Source organism: Lycorma delicatula, chromosome 2, assembly GCF_047948215.1.
Source record: "Lycorma delicatula isolate Av1 chromosome 2, ASM4794821v1, whole genome shotgun sequence".
Lineage (NCBI taxonomy): Eukaryota > Metazoa > Arthropoda > Insecta > Hemiptera > Fulgoridae > Lycorma > Lycorma delicatula.
Genome location: NC_134456.1, coordinates 185,309,742 through 185,325,996, shown reverse-complemented (window position 1 = coordinate 185,325,996; position 16,255 = coordinate 185,309,742). Strand labels below are relative to the sequence as shown.

Sequence of the window (16,255 nt, the reverse complement as noted above, 5' to 3'; positions counted from 1 at the left end):
ATTACTACACTGTTAAGTTTCTAATGAGAATTTATTGTGTGATACTTGCTAACATTGCTATCAACATGTCAATTAGCAAACAGGAGAGGGTCACATTTTTAATGATGAGGTGTTTGGTGATAAGATTAGGTTGTATAATGAAGTTTGTGAATTGTTCAATGTAAAATTTAATAATTGCAACCCAATTTAAAAGGTACAGTGTCCAAAACCATCAAACAATTTGAAGAAACAGAGAACATTAATAATAAGGGGAAACCACAAAATGGCCTAAATCTGCAACAACTAATAACAAATTACAGTTATACAAGAATTTATTGACAATGCTCATTTCTCGACTTGAACATAACATTAGCCAAAGTTCACTGATCTGAACATTAAAAAGTGAAAATTTCAAGCCCTTCAAAATTTGGCTGGTGCAAGAACTTAATGAAGATAACTATGATCAAAGACTTGAGTTGTGCAAAATTATGATTAGACAATATTTGGCAAGATTCTAATTTATTAAACAACATTGTGAGGCATATACATAGTATCCAGGTCAAAATAAATGTATGGGCAGGTATTGTTGGTGGACAATTGATAGGGACTATATTTATTGATGGAAATATGAGGGTTTGCTTCTTGACCATAACATTCCAAACATTAAAACGTTGTTGGCCACAACTTCCAAAATATTTGGTTTCAACAAGATGGTGCCTAGTCTCATTTCAGTTTTCAGGTACATGAAATTTTAAATGCATTTTTCCTGGACGATGGATTGGCTGAAGGGGCCAAATAGAATGGCCAGCGAGATTAACCAACTTCTCATCATCGGATTTCTTTTTATAGGGCCACTTAAAAAATATGGTTTATTATAATATGCTCCAAAACATCGATGATTTACAAAATATAATTCAGTATAATGCAGTATCATCCTTTAACAACAAACTGGCACATAAACAATAGGAGGACACTTCTAATTATTAAATTATATTTTATTAAAATGAAACTTAAGTAAATAAGCAAATGAAATGATATGCTTAATAAATATTTTTTTTTAAAACAAATTTATTTGTTAATATCTATTTAACCAAATATTTGTATAAATTTATTTGTGATAACAGTTTCTTAAATTACAATGTAATTTTTCCAAAATCCAAACTTTATCCTACCACCATTTTGGGTACAGACATCATACCAACTATTTATTTACGCCCATTTCTCTTGTCTTAAAGAAACATTTAAAATGATGTATCATACAACGGGTGTTACCCATTTAAAATATTTGAGTTACATCCCTTGGGCCACCCCCCAAGAAGGGATTAATAAAATTCTATTTCTTATCAAAAGTAAAGGTAAATTTTATGTTCTAAATAAAATTCTGTAACTTTTAAATTTTACTACCTTAATATAATTTAATTTCCCATTAGTTTCTTTCTATCATATTTCATAAATAACAAATCTTTATCATTATTTTTTCAAATTTAATTTCTTTCCAAGCAATAAATCTATGCCAGTCAGAATTTCTTCTTACAAAACATTTGGTTTCTGTAAAAAAATAATAAAAACCAATAAAAAAAAATTTGGTCTGGATAAGACAGTAAACTTCATTCTTTCAAATTGATTACTCTGTAACAGCTAGAATTATTCAGATAATAAGTATCCTGAAAACAGAAGGGTGGAATATCAATAAATGAGATTATATTTAGTTTTAATTATTTAATAAACTAATCACTTTGAATCACTTTAGATAAAGTTACTGGACCTAGGACAGTTTCATTGCAATGCTATTGCCATTTATTGCTGGATGTCCAAAGCAGTTCATGCCAGTTAAGAAATGAAAAAATGTCTAGAATACATATATTTTTTAATACATAGATATAAATATGCAGTAAATAAATATAATCTTATCATAAAATTATTAAGAATATAAAATTAACTGCAATGATGGTACCTCTCCAAATGGTGTAAAGAACTGAATAATATTACTTTCTTTTTCTTCTCCAGGTAAAACCATTGCTCCTGTCACAGCAAGAATGCTTCCATTATGATTCCAAGCACAACATGTAGCATGGATCCCAGTATCTAATATCACAGGCACTAGAGAAATGCAGGTGGATCAAATAAATAAATAAATAATTTAATTGTAAGTGTGTATAATAATATCAGTTAATATTTAAGAATTCAAATTAAATATATACTGATTAACAATTACTAGAAAGAACTTATTCACTTTCCCAATTAAGCCATCATAGAGCTAAAGTTAAGGGTTTCTAAAAATATTACTCCCACACATAAATTTCTTCGCATATAATAACAAGTAAAACTTAAAACGCTACATTCAAGTAAATTAAATGCTACATACAAGTAGAACTATATTAAACATGGATTTAGTATAGTATTATTCAAGCATTAGAATGTTATATACAAGTAAAACTTACGTAAAATACCATATTCTTTATATAGCATTATAAGTTAAACATCTTACCAAAAACAGTAATACATATTTTATTAAATAATACAGTCTGCAAAAAATAGTAGAGTTTTTATTATAGAGTTGAGGTTCATTTACTAACAAGATTTTAAATTTTATAATATCAATATATTTTTATTTTAACCAAATAGTTTGTCATATAAGCATTTTTAGAACTAAGATTTGTTACTTATAACTCATAGTAATAAAATATGTAATAAAAAATTTTGATCTTCTTAATAGGCCTTTTTTAGAATATAAGTTATTAACTCATTCTTATGCAAAATTAAACAAATAAATAATCAACCATCACACTTCATACTTCAGCAGAAATTGAGAAAAAATAACTCATAAATAAAGATCAGACATCATAATGATTAGTTGTTTATCATCTTATTTACTATGGTTGTCCAGAAAGTAAAAATCACTTGTCTATCACATGGTATAGGACAGCTGGCCTATACCACATTTAATTACATGTTAAAAAGTCAAGAGTTAAAAAATGTGCAGTAGAAAATTAAATTACTTTCAAGGATTGTAAGGTACATATCTCTTCACTAAACAACAAAAAAACAAATTGACCTAATCAGAAGTTAGTTGTATCAGTTTTATAATATAGAAATGTAAAAGAAATCCATTTATCACCTACAACAACAAGAGATGTGTACTATAAGATGCAATAAGTACTTTACTATGGGGACATTATATTTTGGCTTAAAGGAAAGTTAATACAAACATATATAAAGCAATAAAAGTATATGTTACTTTATTAAGTCTTGTTTTTATGGTGATACTAGACATTTAATTTTAACTTTATATTTGGCATGACAAAGAAGTGCTAAAAAAAATTATATTTAAACCTTATTTACTTGCAAAGGTTATTTATTTTTTAATTTTTAATAAATTAAATCTTCAAAGAATAATTTCTTTATTTCTTTATTCAGAAGATAAAAAGTTTATGTTAATAAAGATTTTGGAAGGATTTTCAATTTTGTTAGTTGTGTAGGGTGATTTTTAAAATTTATATAAAATTGTATTTTGTATAAATTTATAAATAATAAAATAATTATATTCATCTTACATAAAATTATTTTATTCTATTTATGGTACTCTATTAGCTTCTTCAGTAAATAAAAGACATTTATCTCAATTAAAAAAAATTGAAAATGTGTTGGTATTTTCCCCTCGAAAATAAGTTCAGGAAATGTTCATTATGTATATAAATTAAATGAGTACATGATTTTTAATAACTGAAATTGGAAGAAAGACTGTTAAACTTTCTCTTAATGAAATATTTATTAATATTATACATACAGTTATTTTACAAAAAGAAAAACATGCTCAGATACTGGTCGCACATTTACTATATTTGAAAAAATAGTATTATTAATACAGGTATTTTTCTTATTTTACAAAAATCTAAGACTTGTGAAATGGCATTTTAAGGTCAAGTTTGTTTCCTTTTCCTCAGTGTATACATACACAACCAACAACATGCAAGTACCATCTTTAAAATATTTTAACTTTCATAGCATATTTCAACTTAAGCGCTTAAAGAATCTAATTACTATTTCTGGCTTGATTTACTGTTAATTCATTTACTTATAATTCAAAAGTTCAATAATACTCCAAACGGCTAGACCTTAATACCTACCATATACCTGATACTCTTACTTATATGGAGCACTGACAAATTTAATGTTTTTTAAAAATCCGTGTAGGGGTGAAGAGATATAAAGGTATAGGGATATCAAATGTCTGAAATGTAAGTTTGTTTCTTACCTATGTATTGCCTTTTTGTAATGATTAATAAATATGAAATAAGGCCTTTTTTTATTTTATTTTTTTTATTAACTGCCCTCACCCCCAAAAAACAGAATATACATAGTTTAATGAATGCTCTGTTATGAATAAATTCTGTTGTTATTTAATAGTTAATTATTATTATAAAATATGTTGTAAGTGTTGCCAAACTCTTTATTTTTATGAATATTTTAAAAGAACTGGGAAAGGTAACAAATTTTAATTACCATTTTATATCTCCAAACTCTATTTACATAAAAATCTGAAGTTTGATAAGATGAATTCAATTTATGAGATGTTGTAATTAAAATTAAAAAAAGTGTTTGAGGGAGGTGGGAAAATACAGAAATAATAGTTCCCCTCATCATATCTTGATAACGTATCCAAATAGTAGTAATCTTTTCCCTGTCTGTTTACTGCTTTATCAATATGAATAATTCTTGTGGAAAAATCAAAATAAAAAACTGCCTTCTCCCCAAAAACAAATTCCAAATATAATATTTCCAACTAGAGTTGGTTTCCACTAATTTTACAGCTATTTAAAAATGAAATTTAATCTGTTTGTTTAAGGGGTGAAGGTAGGAATGTTATACAATTAACTGCCACTTATTTAATTATTGCTATCAGCATTTAAAAAAAAAAGCAACTATTGAGTTATTTTTATTTAGAATTATTAATCCAGACTTAAAAGCTATTTTATTATTTTGACAGCAGATATGATTTAATAATGTGAACATTTTCTAATGTGTTTAATTTATCAGTTCATTAATTAAATTAATTTTTTATGTTTTCAATTATAATAGAAAATATAATTGTAATTGCTTGTGTTATGTGTAACAAATATTTAATTTATAATCACATAATACAATATATTTAAGTCTCATTATTTATGTAAAATTTGTTTTACTAAGCTATGCGTTATAAAATGTTATAATTTTATGATGAATTTTTTATAATTTTTATAATGATGCATTAACCATTTATGTTACAGAGCTGCAAACATAACATCTATTTTGCTGTATGTGATTAATACTGATTGTTGATTGAGAAATATTAAAGGTAACTGACCTAAATTTAGTAAATATAGAGTTAACATACAGTAAACGAAAAGTAGGTTGTTTTATTTTTATTCTCACAACAAAAGCCACCATTATTTGTTGATAAAAGCTTCTCACAAACTTTAAAAATAATATAATTATAATAAAAAAAAGGCTAATTTTAATGGTTTGTCTTGTATTAACGGCACTCTGCATCAGGGTCTGGGAAATCATTGGATGGATTATTAAATATATAATTTATTCAATATTTTGTTTTTAAGTTAATAAGAACATTTACAGATTCTTATAAAAAGTAATTGAATTCATTGTTATTCTTCATGTTATAAATTTCAGTTAATTTATCGCAATTAACAATGGACTAATACAAATAACCCTGATTTTTTTCAAAATGTTTTTAAATAATCTTGTTTTTATTTCATTTTCAATAATGAAAAAAATTATTTCATGGTATTTATATTCCTATATTTCTTTTGTAAGAACTGAAATATTCTAGTAATTTTAATTCAATATTTGATGTTACTGAATTAAAATTGGTGAAAACAGCAATGATTTGTGTAAAATTCTAATTTAGAAACTACTTAAGTTCAATTAAAAAGCTATTCAATTTACATCAGTTCAGTTATTTATTAAAAAAAAAAAAATTATTTTTTTGTAGAACAAAATAATTTATATTTTTGTAGAACAAAATAATTAGATAGTGGGAAGTAGGTCAGATTTTACCTCGCCTGATTTCAGATAAAAATCAGGGAGAATAAATTAGGCGTGTGTAGTCCCAACTAGTAAGTTTTGTCCCAGAACCTACACTGTTAGGTTCTGAAAAAAATTTAATATCAAGAAGAGTGTGTAGTAAACAATAACTGTTTTTTTTTATTTACTAAAATTTTCTCGTTATTATTTGACACCATTGGAGTGTGATGTATACGAGAAATCCTATATGATATAAACATAAAAAATTTCAGAACTGTATAAGATTAAAAATATTTTACATTTTGAATTTTTGAAAACAAAATAACCACAATTTTGGTTATTTTCTTCATTTACTTATCTATTAATTTTGTTTTATTTCCATAGTTATACAAAAATAAGTGAAAATATATTTTTATTTTAATAAAATAATTTAGAATTAAATTTTCTAAAATATCTCCTTTGATAATTACCCCTAAAAACTACCTCTAAGTAAAGGATGTGTAAAATACTAAATTTACCATTAACAATTATTAAAAATATAAGGATTAACATTTAAAATTTTTTTGATTAGATTGTTATACAATAATTACTGAGGTGTTTCTAAGTTGTTTTTTTAACAATACACCACAAGGATGTTGTCTATCGTTAGTTGGCAGTTGCAGCGAACACAAACATGAGGTCTGACTCATTAGGTGTGTGTAAGATAAGTGTGTCCTATTCATAAACGACAAATAATAACCTCATCTTGATGGTTATTCCGGATTTATGAGCACCATGACAGCACAGTATCATTGATGTGTTGGAATCTATTATCTATCGTAGTAGTCCAGTCGCCTAACCACCTTCCTAGCCATTGTTTTCTAATCACGTTTTTGCAAACGTCATTCCACCGGGAATGGAGAGACATTTTGAATTTCCTGATGTTTGTGGAAAGTATCTACTAACATTCTCGAGTACCCGGAAGTTAAAAGAAGTACGTTGATCTAGGGCATTGGCATTATCATCATACTGTGATGGGAAGGCGTCTTTATAACTGTTCCAATTTGCTCTTTCAACAATCCCAATCACCATGGTCTTTTGTTCACCACATGACTGGCATCAAAAGCAATTTGATTATGGGCACTGCAGTACAGTACTGCATTTGCTTTATGGTCACTGCAGTAAAAGTCGTCACAAAGAGACCAATAAAGACGAGGGAGTAAACTTATGAAGATAAGGAGAGGTCAATGTTGGATAAAGTACCAGTCGATGACAAACGTGAATGATCCATCATTCAGCAGACAGAGGTCAAATCATGTCTCACTCTGTTTATGATATTTTCTCGAGGGGAACAGACTGTTGAGCCCCATGGAATATGGTGGGCATTAAAGTCTCCTACTACTAACGACAGAGATGGATTTTGGATCAGCTATTTTGTATATCTAGTTCAGCGAACTCTAGAAATTTTTATAGCTATTGCAGGGATGAGGGTAGCTAGTGGTATCCCTGTCAGTTGTTATCTCTCACACAAATAGCTCCTGAGTGTTACTGCACATTATTAAAGGTCCTTGTGTATATATCAATACAATGAATATGCATATTTATTAAAGATATTAATCTTCAATGCAGGAACAAAGACCACAAATGTTCCACTGGATAATGTTTATAAATGAATGTAACTGCAAATATATTTAGACATAAAATTACATATATATATATATATATGTAGGTATATATATATATATATATATATATATATATATATATATGATAGGTAATTTGCCTTTTCTTTTAGAATTTATAATTTTAATAACCTCTGATGCCCTGGAGTCAGGCGGTTTCTCAATCACATCCTTCAGTATTCAAAATGAAGGTGGTGGAGATTTTGAAAAATGGGGAAGTTGCAGATGATAACCATTTGTTGTGTGGGCACAAATCCCCACTAAATATAAAAATCTTATATTTTTATATTGTGGACGGGATACGTTACCATTTACACTATTTTATCTTCATCGGACAACACTAAATAACACTTTTCACATAACTTCGAGTGGTGATTTTTTCAGATGGACCACTAACCATCATAGGGTTTAAATCAGGACTAGAAATTTTGGTCCCACGAGTACTGGAGAAATACAAGACCACCTCTGTAGAGTCCACTTGTACAGAGGCTAGAACTAAATACAACTAGGTTCACCCAGCTGCCCAGAAGACATCATTTGAGACTCACTACATAGAGCCATACACCCACTAGCATGATAGAAAACACCTTGACTTACGGTTATTTTTGCAAGGTGTCACAATACCATTGAGTGTAAGAGTAAGAAAAAACAGTTTAAGATGTTTAGTTTCTGTGTAAGGGCATATGTTGAAATTTGTGTAACGTTTATAGTGTGGTGTATGTGTATTGTGTAAAACGTTCAGCAGCTCAGTGTGTAGTAGAAGGAAAGTGGCATAGGCTAGGGCTGTGGGAACATCAACCCCCAAAATCTTAAGAGTAAGACTCCCCATCAAGGAAGTCATAAATTCAACCAAAGTTTCAATTTGATAAACTATCAGAGAGTATTTGAGGGAGACTGTCTTATAAAAACTGTAACAGGTAGCAACACCTGTTAAAATTAATATGCAGTTTTCATAATTCTTAAAAAGATTAATATCATTAATATATATATAAATTTTTTTTTTTAATTCAAATAATTCATTAACATATTGGCCACCAGTGGTAATACAATTTAATATTGAAATATAAACAATTTTTAATAAAATTATTTAATAACAACTGAAGATGCAGAATCAGGGTCTTGTGAAAACTGATTCTTGGAATTAATCTGGTAAATTTAACTTATCTAGTCACTGTTTTTTGGTGATTAATATTTCATTAATAATTATAATCATCTTTTATATTTGTATTATGTATGTGTACTTCTTTATAACATATATTTTATGCATATGTATATATATATATTTTTTAATTTGTATTATAATCTTCTACGTATCTAATCGTCTTTATATTGTTGCTAAATGGATTTGACAGCACATTGTAATTTATAACCTTATGGTAGCCCTGAGAAGGGCTGTTGGGTCTGGAAGCTAGTCTCCAGCGAAGTCAGGGAATTGTGACTCGTCCATTGAAATCAGATTGGGCTTTCCTTCAGCAGCAGTTGAATCCCCACTACAGCATGGTAATGGTGGCTTCCAGAGCCCCGCAGTGTTGAGTTGGTGTTTGATATCTTTTGCTGGCACAGCCGAGGCAGTTCTCCCAGAGCGATCCCATGTTGCGCTGGCTCCTGTTGCTGAGTCGGCAAGGGCGATTGAAGCCCGGCGAGCTGGAGCAGGAAGGTAGTGTCTGTGTCCAGTGACTACCTCAGCAGACCAACCAGGCCTGCAGCTCCGGCAGGGATGTTGGCATCCGCTGGAAGATCCCACATTGAGGCGGCCAGGGAACTTCTTCCATCTTCTTCTTGGTCTTTTCCAGGTGGTGGTTGATGATGAATTAAAAATTCACTCTCGTGCACGCTCTTTTATTGGAGCCTGAGAGTGGTGGGGCCGCAGAGCCACTATGGTGGGAGTGACGCTTGTATCAGTGCGTATGTATATTGTGCTTCCACTGACATCTGAGCTGCTACCGTTGCCATTCGCTGATATAAAGTTATGCATATATGTGGTAAAAAAAAAAAATATATATATATATATAAAGAATATATATAAGGAAATCCTTCTACTGAACTACTGAATGAACACATGTACATTTTAATATTCTAACCTGATCTTAATTCAATTCTTTTGTTAAGAGGTTAGTACCTCTTCTTGAATAATTATTTTAACAATGCACCTTGTTACATTTGAATTTCCATCTGCTTTACAGAAATGATATTAAGCAGCAATACCACTAAATGCCACCCATCTTGTCACAAATTCCAGAAAAATTCCAGACTGTGGGTGATGTGGTCTTCATTTTATTAGCTTCCCCACAATCCAGGGGAAAATGTGCAATCTAAGTGATCTACATTATCAGAGATGTTTCATCTATGATTGGCTTCTTTCTTGAATAGGTACCATGGAAACTAAGCAGTTGGTTGGTTAGCTTGGATTCACCTGCTGTGGCAACCATGCTAGCATACCATAATAGCTTCTTAATGGGACTCATTGGGCTGGTGACTTATGGAATGGGACTCCTCTCTTTCTTATTCACAAGAGATTAAAGAAAATAATTTTTTAGTTATCTTATGCATTTATATAAATAATCACCAGAAATGATTGTACCACTTATATTCACAGCATACAATACAATTAACATACTGTTATTCAACAGCAACAGATATAAACTAATTCATTAATAGTAAACTATCAAATTAAAGTTTTATTTTTAATCACCTCTGCATGTATTACTTCTTATTTGTTATATTTTTTTACATTGTTATAAAATAATAGTGAAAGAAAATTAATTTTCTCAATCTATTTATTAAGTTCCCTTCCTTAGGTAAAATCCAAAAGTAAATATGCTGTTAGCTTATTTTCCAAGAGTAAAATAATGAAAATTACTTCAACGTAAAATTACCAACACTAGCAATGCCAGTTATTTATAAAATAAATTAAAAATTTAACTAACAAGACAGAATCACAAAAACTCTTCTGCAGAATGTGACAGACACAAACTTACTTCTATGAACAAATTGTATCAATTCTGTAACATTTTTGCATTCCTATTTTTAATAAATCTGCAGACTTCTTAAGCATACACAAAATATTACAGAAAGAAAAAATTAACTAGGTAACAAAAGCAACTTACAGTCATCATTTTCTCGTCGCATAATTTGTAAATATCCTGTATCAAAACAAATTGCAAGGCATGGGCAATTTTCTTCTATGTACCCATTATGACCATTATACCAACACAGACCAACTACCTGAGTTGTATTCAGAGACATAGTTGGTAAACACTGAATACTAACTTTCATCTATAAACAAAATTAAATGAAATTGTTAATTTTAAATTACATCATATAATTGAGAAATTGTGATGTTTTACATATTAAATAAAAAATTATCACTTTTTTTTAATAGCTGTGGATTTTTCTTCTATTTTTTTCAACATACGAGAATATAGATTTTAATGTAAAATTTGACTTAAACAGAAGGTTTAAGGTGGTGATTCCTTAATGTTTCATTACAAAAAAAATCCCATAAAATAGTAAATTAATTTTTGTAATTATTATAATTAATAACAGAAATTCACAAAGCAAACTTTCTAACAGAATACCAAAAAATTTTATAAAAATTAAAAAACTCAACTATAATTTTTTAATATTATTTCTGTTAATATAGTTAGAAAAGGTCAATTAAAATATCTACACTAATATGAACAAAACATTAAAAATAAGTATATACATAGTTTAGAAAGTAAGAACTATGGGATAAAAGTTCATCATCACTTTTCCTCGTTCACTTTCAAGTAAGTAGTACATCTAGCAATGCATAAAAACTCAGAACTGTCGGCAATAAATACTAGAGTAAGTGTTAGAAATCATTAAGTTACATATAACAGTTAAAAAACTCAGTAAAATTTAGAAATAAGAGCCACTTATAATTTTTATTTTTAATAATTTGGTAACATTTTTAAAAGACTGAAGCTGTCTTGTACTTCAATCCTAAATCTATTGCAAACTTTTGAACGTTAAATTAATTTTACACGGTTTTATACATAAACTATGTAATTCATGTTAAATCTTTAGAACTCCACAAAATATTTAAAAAATCCCTAGTTACCAAAACAGTAAAAATGAAATTATGAAGAAATGTTTAACCTCATAATTTCAATAGTATGAAAGATCACGTAGTGAGAGGCTACTTTTGATAGTAATCAGTGATTGAATTAAATACTTATTACAGGTTAATTTTATTTTTAAAGTACTAACCCATGTGTAACAGCTATAACTTACGCTTTGATGGAACACCATATAGCAGACACATGTAAACCAAAGGCACATGATAACATTAAGTGTCTAGACACTGTCTGCAATGTCAAGTGCTGCTGGTAATCAGTAGCAATTGGAGGTGTAGGAGTGCAAATGGCTTCTTACTGTTAGTAAGGGCTGATATCTTTAGTGGATTCTGTTCTTGAATGAAAAATATTTTAATTTGATTAGGGACTCTTGGGGTTAGAACCCAAACAGTAGAGATATAACATAGATCAGCGATTCTTAACTTTTTTAGCTTCTTGACCCCCAAAAAGTAAAAAAAAAATATACAAAGAATATTTTGTGACTTCTCCAACCAAAACCCAATAAAGCCTAGTAAAAACTATTTAGCTGCATTGATAGCGAATGGCTTGAACATGCATGTATGAAGTGTACACATGAGTGATTTACAGGTTCCATCTTGATATATATGTGCTTCTGGTAATTTGGTCTGCTTACATAATATTTGCTGTGAGAGCATCACATTTGAATATGCGTGTTGATATGTTCAAATACGTCATGTTCTCAGCAATATAAAAGAGGCGAAGGGATTACAGAACATCAGTTTACTTTCAAATGCAAAACATGTGTTTATTTAAGTTTTTAAAAGCATAATTTCACTGAAAATAATAATAATAATAATAATAATAATAATAATAGATTTTGGTTTTTAGTGTGAAGTCAATTGGTGTAACTATTTTTTTTCCCCATTAGATTCTTATGCAAAATGGATAAATTTGTGAAAAAATGAAGGGAGCCATCTACAACCAGTGAACTGATTGTACAATGGCAGTTATTTAAATTATAGTTTACCTCACTGGATGGAAAGCCACAGTATGTTGTTTCCTTTCAAGTCCTCTCTGATGAAAGCATGACACCATCAAAATTAATTTTACACTTTGAAACTAAATATCCAGATTTTTAGATATGGGGGTATTCCATTTTAATTCAAAAAATGATCAGTTTATCACTATTTTTGATTTTTATGATATTTGGTATATGATAACTAAACACCTTGTAGTAGCCAAGAAATATTTTTTATATTTAAAAAAAATGTTTCTTGAATAATAGACTATTTTCTAACTTGCCAACAGGTAAAAACAGCCATTCTTGTAACCTTTTCCATGAGCTGTAGCATTCTTATTTTACATCATACCGAGGTCAAAAAGAGCTTTTTGGAAAGAGTAAAGATGGAACTTCATCTTAGTGTACTCAAAATTAATTTTGTTACATAACCAAATCTTGTAATGTTTACTGAAGTTACGTTTACAAATTGTTTTTTTTTTAATTTTGGTCCCAAAATAAATAATGAAGGCTTAGATTAACAGGCCTGTTTTGTACCTTTTAACTCTTAGATACTAGTAGTAATAAAAAAAAAAAAATATTGGACTGTTACAAAGTGTCCTTCGCTAAAAAAATAGCCACCAAATTGTAAGATTTTGAAAATGTCTCATTTTTGGGCCTAAAAACCACATGTGGGACAGGTGGCAAAAATCTGAAATGTTTGCAGCAGTAAAATACCTTTTATGTACTTTAAAACATACCTTAATGCTACTGCATTTTCTTATTGAGTGGAACTGGTAAGTCCTCATTCATCTTTGGTGTAATGTTGTGTCCTCTTCCAGTAGTTGTTAAAAAGGTCTTTAGGCATGAGAATCTTTAAAATATTTTCCAATTGAACTCATGTTTGATTATCTCTCAATGGTTTCTCTCAAAGTATCAGAACCCTGCGAATGGAAAAAGTATTCAACATTCCTCTTCATTTTCATGTATTTTGACTTCAATGACTTCGCCTAACCACCACTTGCAATCATAAACATAATTTTTACATTTTGGCTTTGGTAAAGCTACAAAGCAATCAGAAACACTAATGTCCTTGTGTACCAATACAAACGTAAATGTTTCTGATTCAGAGGTCGCTCGGACTTTCAAAATACATTTCTGACTTGCTGGAACGTAACTGTGAAAGGTTCTTGTTTCTGGAACTGTTGTGATTACCTGCTAATGAGAACTGAGGTATTCTTTGGTCTCTTGAACATCTTTATTAGAGCAGAAAATAAATGTTATATTTTTAATATTGTCTTTGCAATAATTGTACATTTCAGAAACTGTAACAATTTGATTGTTGATTGTCCTTTGAAGGCTTGCTGTAGTCACAGTCCTTTTTACAGTTCCAATACCATCACATGGTTCTTTTCCACAGTATGAGGCAAAAAAATGCCATTCAGCTGCGATATCGAAATCTTCTTGATGATAGCACAAATTTATAAAATTTTCTTTTGTTTTTATACTGGGCTGAGAAGCCAATAGAAAAATTAAAAAAAAAAATGTTTAACTTGTGGTAACACTGTTTTTACTTTATTTATAACTTGCTTTTGGAAGCAAGTTATAAATAAAGTAAAGTTGGTTTTGGAAGCGGAAGAACGATGTAGTATTGTGCTTCAAGTACTCTCTAATCACTGTAGCTTTGGCTTTGTAATTTTCCTTTTTTTAAATATATGAGAAATGAATGCACTGTGGCATAAGGTTTTGACCACTGATATGACTGGACTTCATACTATACCACAAAACGAAAATTTTCAGAGAAGTCTCCCATTACAATACATTCACCCTCCAATAAGTTTTCCTTTTTGATATTGAGGAAATTAGTTGTTTCTTTGCAACAAAATGATGCCTTTTTATATTATTTAAATTTTCAGTAAGTTTATCTAATTACTCTTGAAATGGAAGAATTTGAATAGTTAGTCGACAACGGTCAACAGAAACCCACTGTTTGAAGATAATTTCAGAATCAAAATCATCCCAGCCCTCTTGCAGTAATCTGAGCACTTCATTAGTCTGGACATTTTTCACACAGCATGTGTCACATACAACACATGCTGTCACACTGTGACAGCATGCAGTTTCTGTATCATATACCATGGTTGAAAGGAGAATTTTATAATTTGAAAAAACAATTTGTAAACATAACTTCAGTAAACATTACAAGATTTGGTTATGTAACAAAATTAATTTTGAGTACACTAAGATGAAGTTCCATCTTTACTCTTTCCAAAAAGCTCTTTTTGACCTCTGTATGATGTAAAATAAGAATGCTACAGCTCATGGAAAAAGTGACAAAAATGGTTGTTTTAACTTGTTGGCAAATTAGAAAATAGACTATTACTTAAGAAAAAAACTTATTTTTAAATATAAAAAAATATTATTTGGCTACTACAAGGTGGGCAGTTATCATATACCACATATCATAAAAATCAAAAATGGTGATGCAATAAAATTTCTGAAAATTTGTTGAATTAAAATGGAATACCCCATGATCTATTGAGGTGATAGTAGGGTATGACTTAATGGTAGATGAAGTTGTGAAGTTTATTTACATTCAGTTCCCTGGACAAATTTTTCATATTTGTGGATATATCCAGGTGCACCTTGTTAAGGCTTGGGCTGACTTTTGTTAAAGTTGTTATTTTGGAAAAAAGTTAAAAAGTCCAGTCCTAAACATTATGCCCACTATTATTTATTATTATGTTAAAAATAATTAGTAATTTTTGTATTAAAAATTAACTAGTAGTATGTTTAATTCCAAGTAATAAATTAAAAATAATAATTAACAAATATTACTAACTGTAAAATTTCCTTGGTTATCATAAACATTTACTTCCCCATTCCGAAGACTAAAAAGTAAAAATTTACCATCTGGTGACCACTGAACTCCAGTCAATGCAGAACCTTTCAACTCTTTACCCCATATTCGGTTACCATCAACTGATCCCACAATAACTGCTCCTATAAAAAACACATCAATGATTTACATATAGAAACAATGAAGTGGAGTAAAAATTTGTTCAAAAAAAAAGAAAATTCATCTCTCCTAAAGTATATGTATGTGTCACAACTAAACTAAATTTAATTATCACTTGACATCATTTTCAACATATAATCTCAATTCATCTAGTTGTGGCTTCCTGGTTTTCATAATAATCATAAAAATTAGAATCAAAATTACCTACTACAAATATGAAAAATGAGAGAAAAAATACTAACCATCTTCATACACAATACAAATTTTTTGACCATCTGAATTCCAAGCCATTCCTTTAACCACAGATTTATTTCTATTATTTATCATTTCTTCATACCATGATCCCTGTAAGAAATAAATATCTATAAAATAATAATTTTTTTTTGTAATAAATAAGTGAATTAGTGAGTAAAACAAAAAATTAAGTAAATTAATTCCATTTTCAAGAAAAATAATAAAAAGTTTTTGAAGAATTATAAAATATCTATCATTTGGTATTACATAAAAACACTGAAAT

At 29.1% G+C, this 16,255-nt stretch overlaps 1 protein-coding gene across 1 annotated transcript in view; it reads right to left on the bottom strand.

The window, feature by feature from the left end:
- Positions 1 to 16,255, bottom strand: part of Oseg4 (intraflagellar transport protein Oseg4) — a 92,698-nt gene that overhangs the window by 58,340 nt on the left and 18,103 nt on the right. The window contains exons 4-7 of the mRNA XM_075356845.1: positions 15,981 to 16,083; positions 15,562 to 15,722; positions 10,769 to 10,937; positions 1,934 to 2,079 (exon numbers count right to left, since the gene is read on the bottom strand). Of these exons, the coding sequence (XP_075212960.1) occupies positions 1,934 to 2,079; positions 10,769 to 10,937; positions 15,562 to 15,722; positions 15,981 to 16,083 (579 nt within the window). The remainder of the gene's footprint in view (positions 1 to 1,933; positions 2,080 to 10,768; positions 10,938 to 15,561; positions 15,723 to 15,980; positions 16,084 to 16,255) is intronic.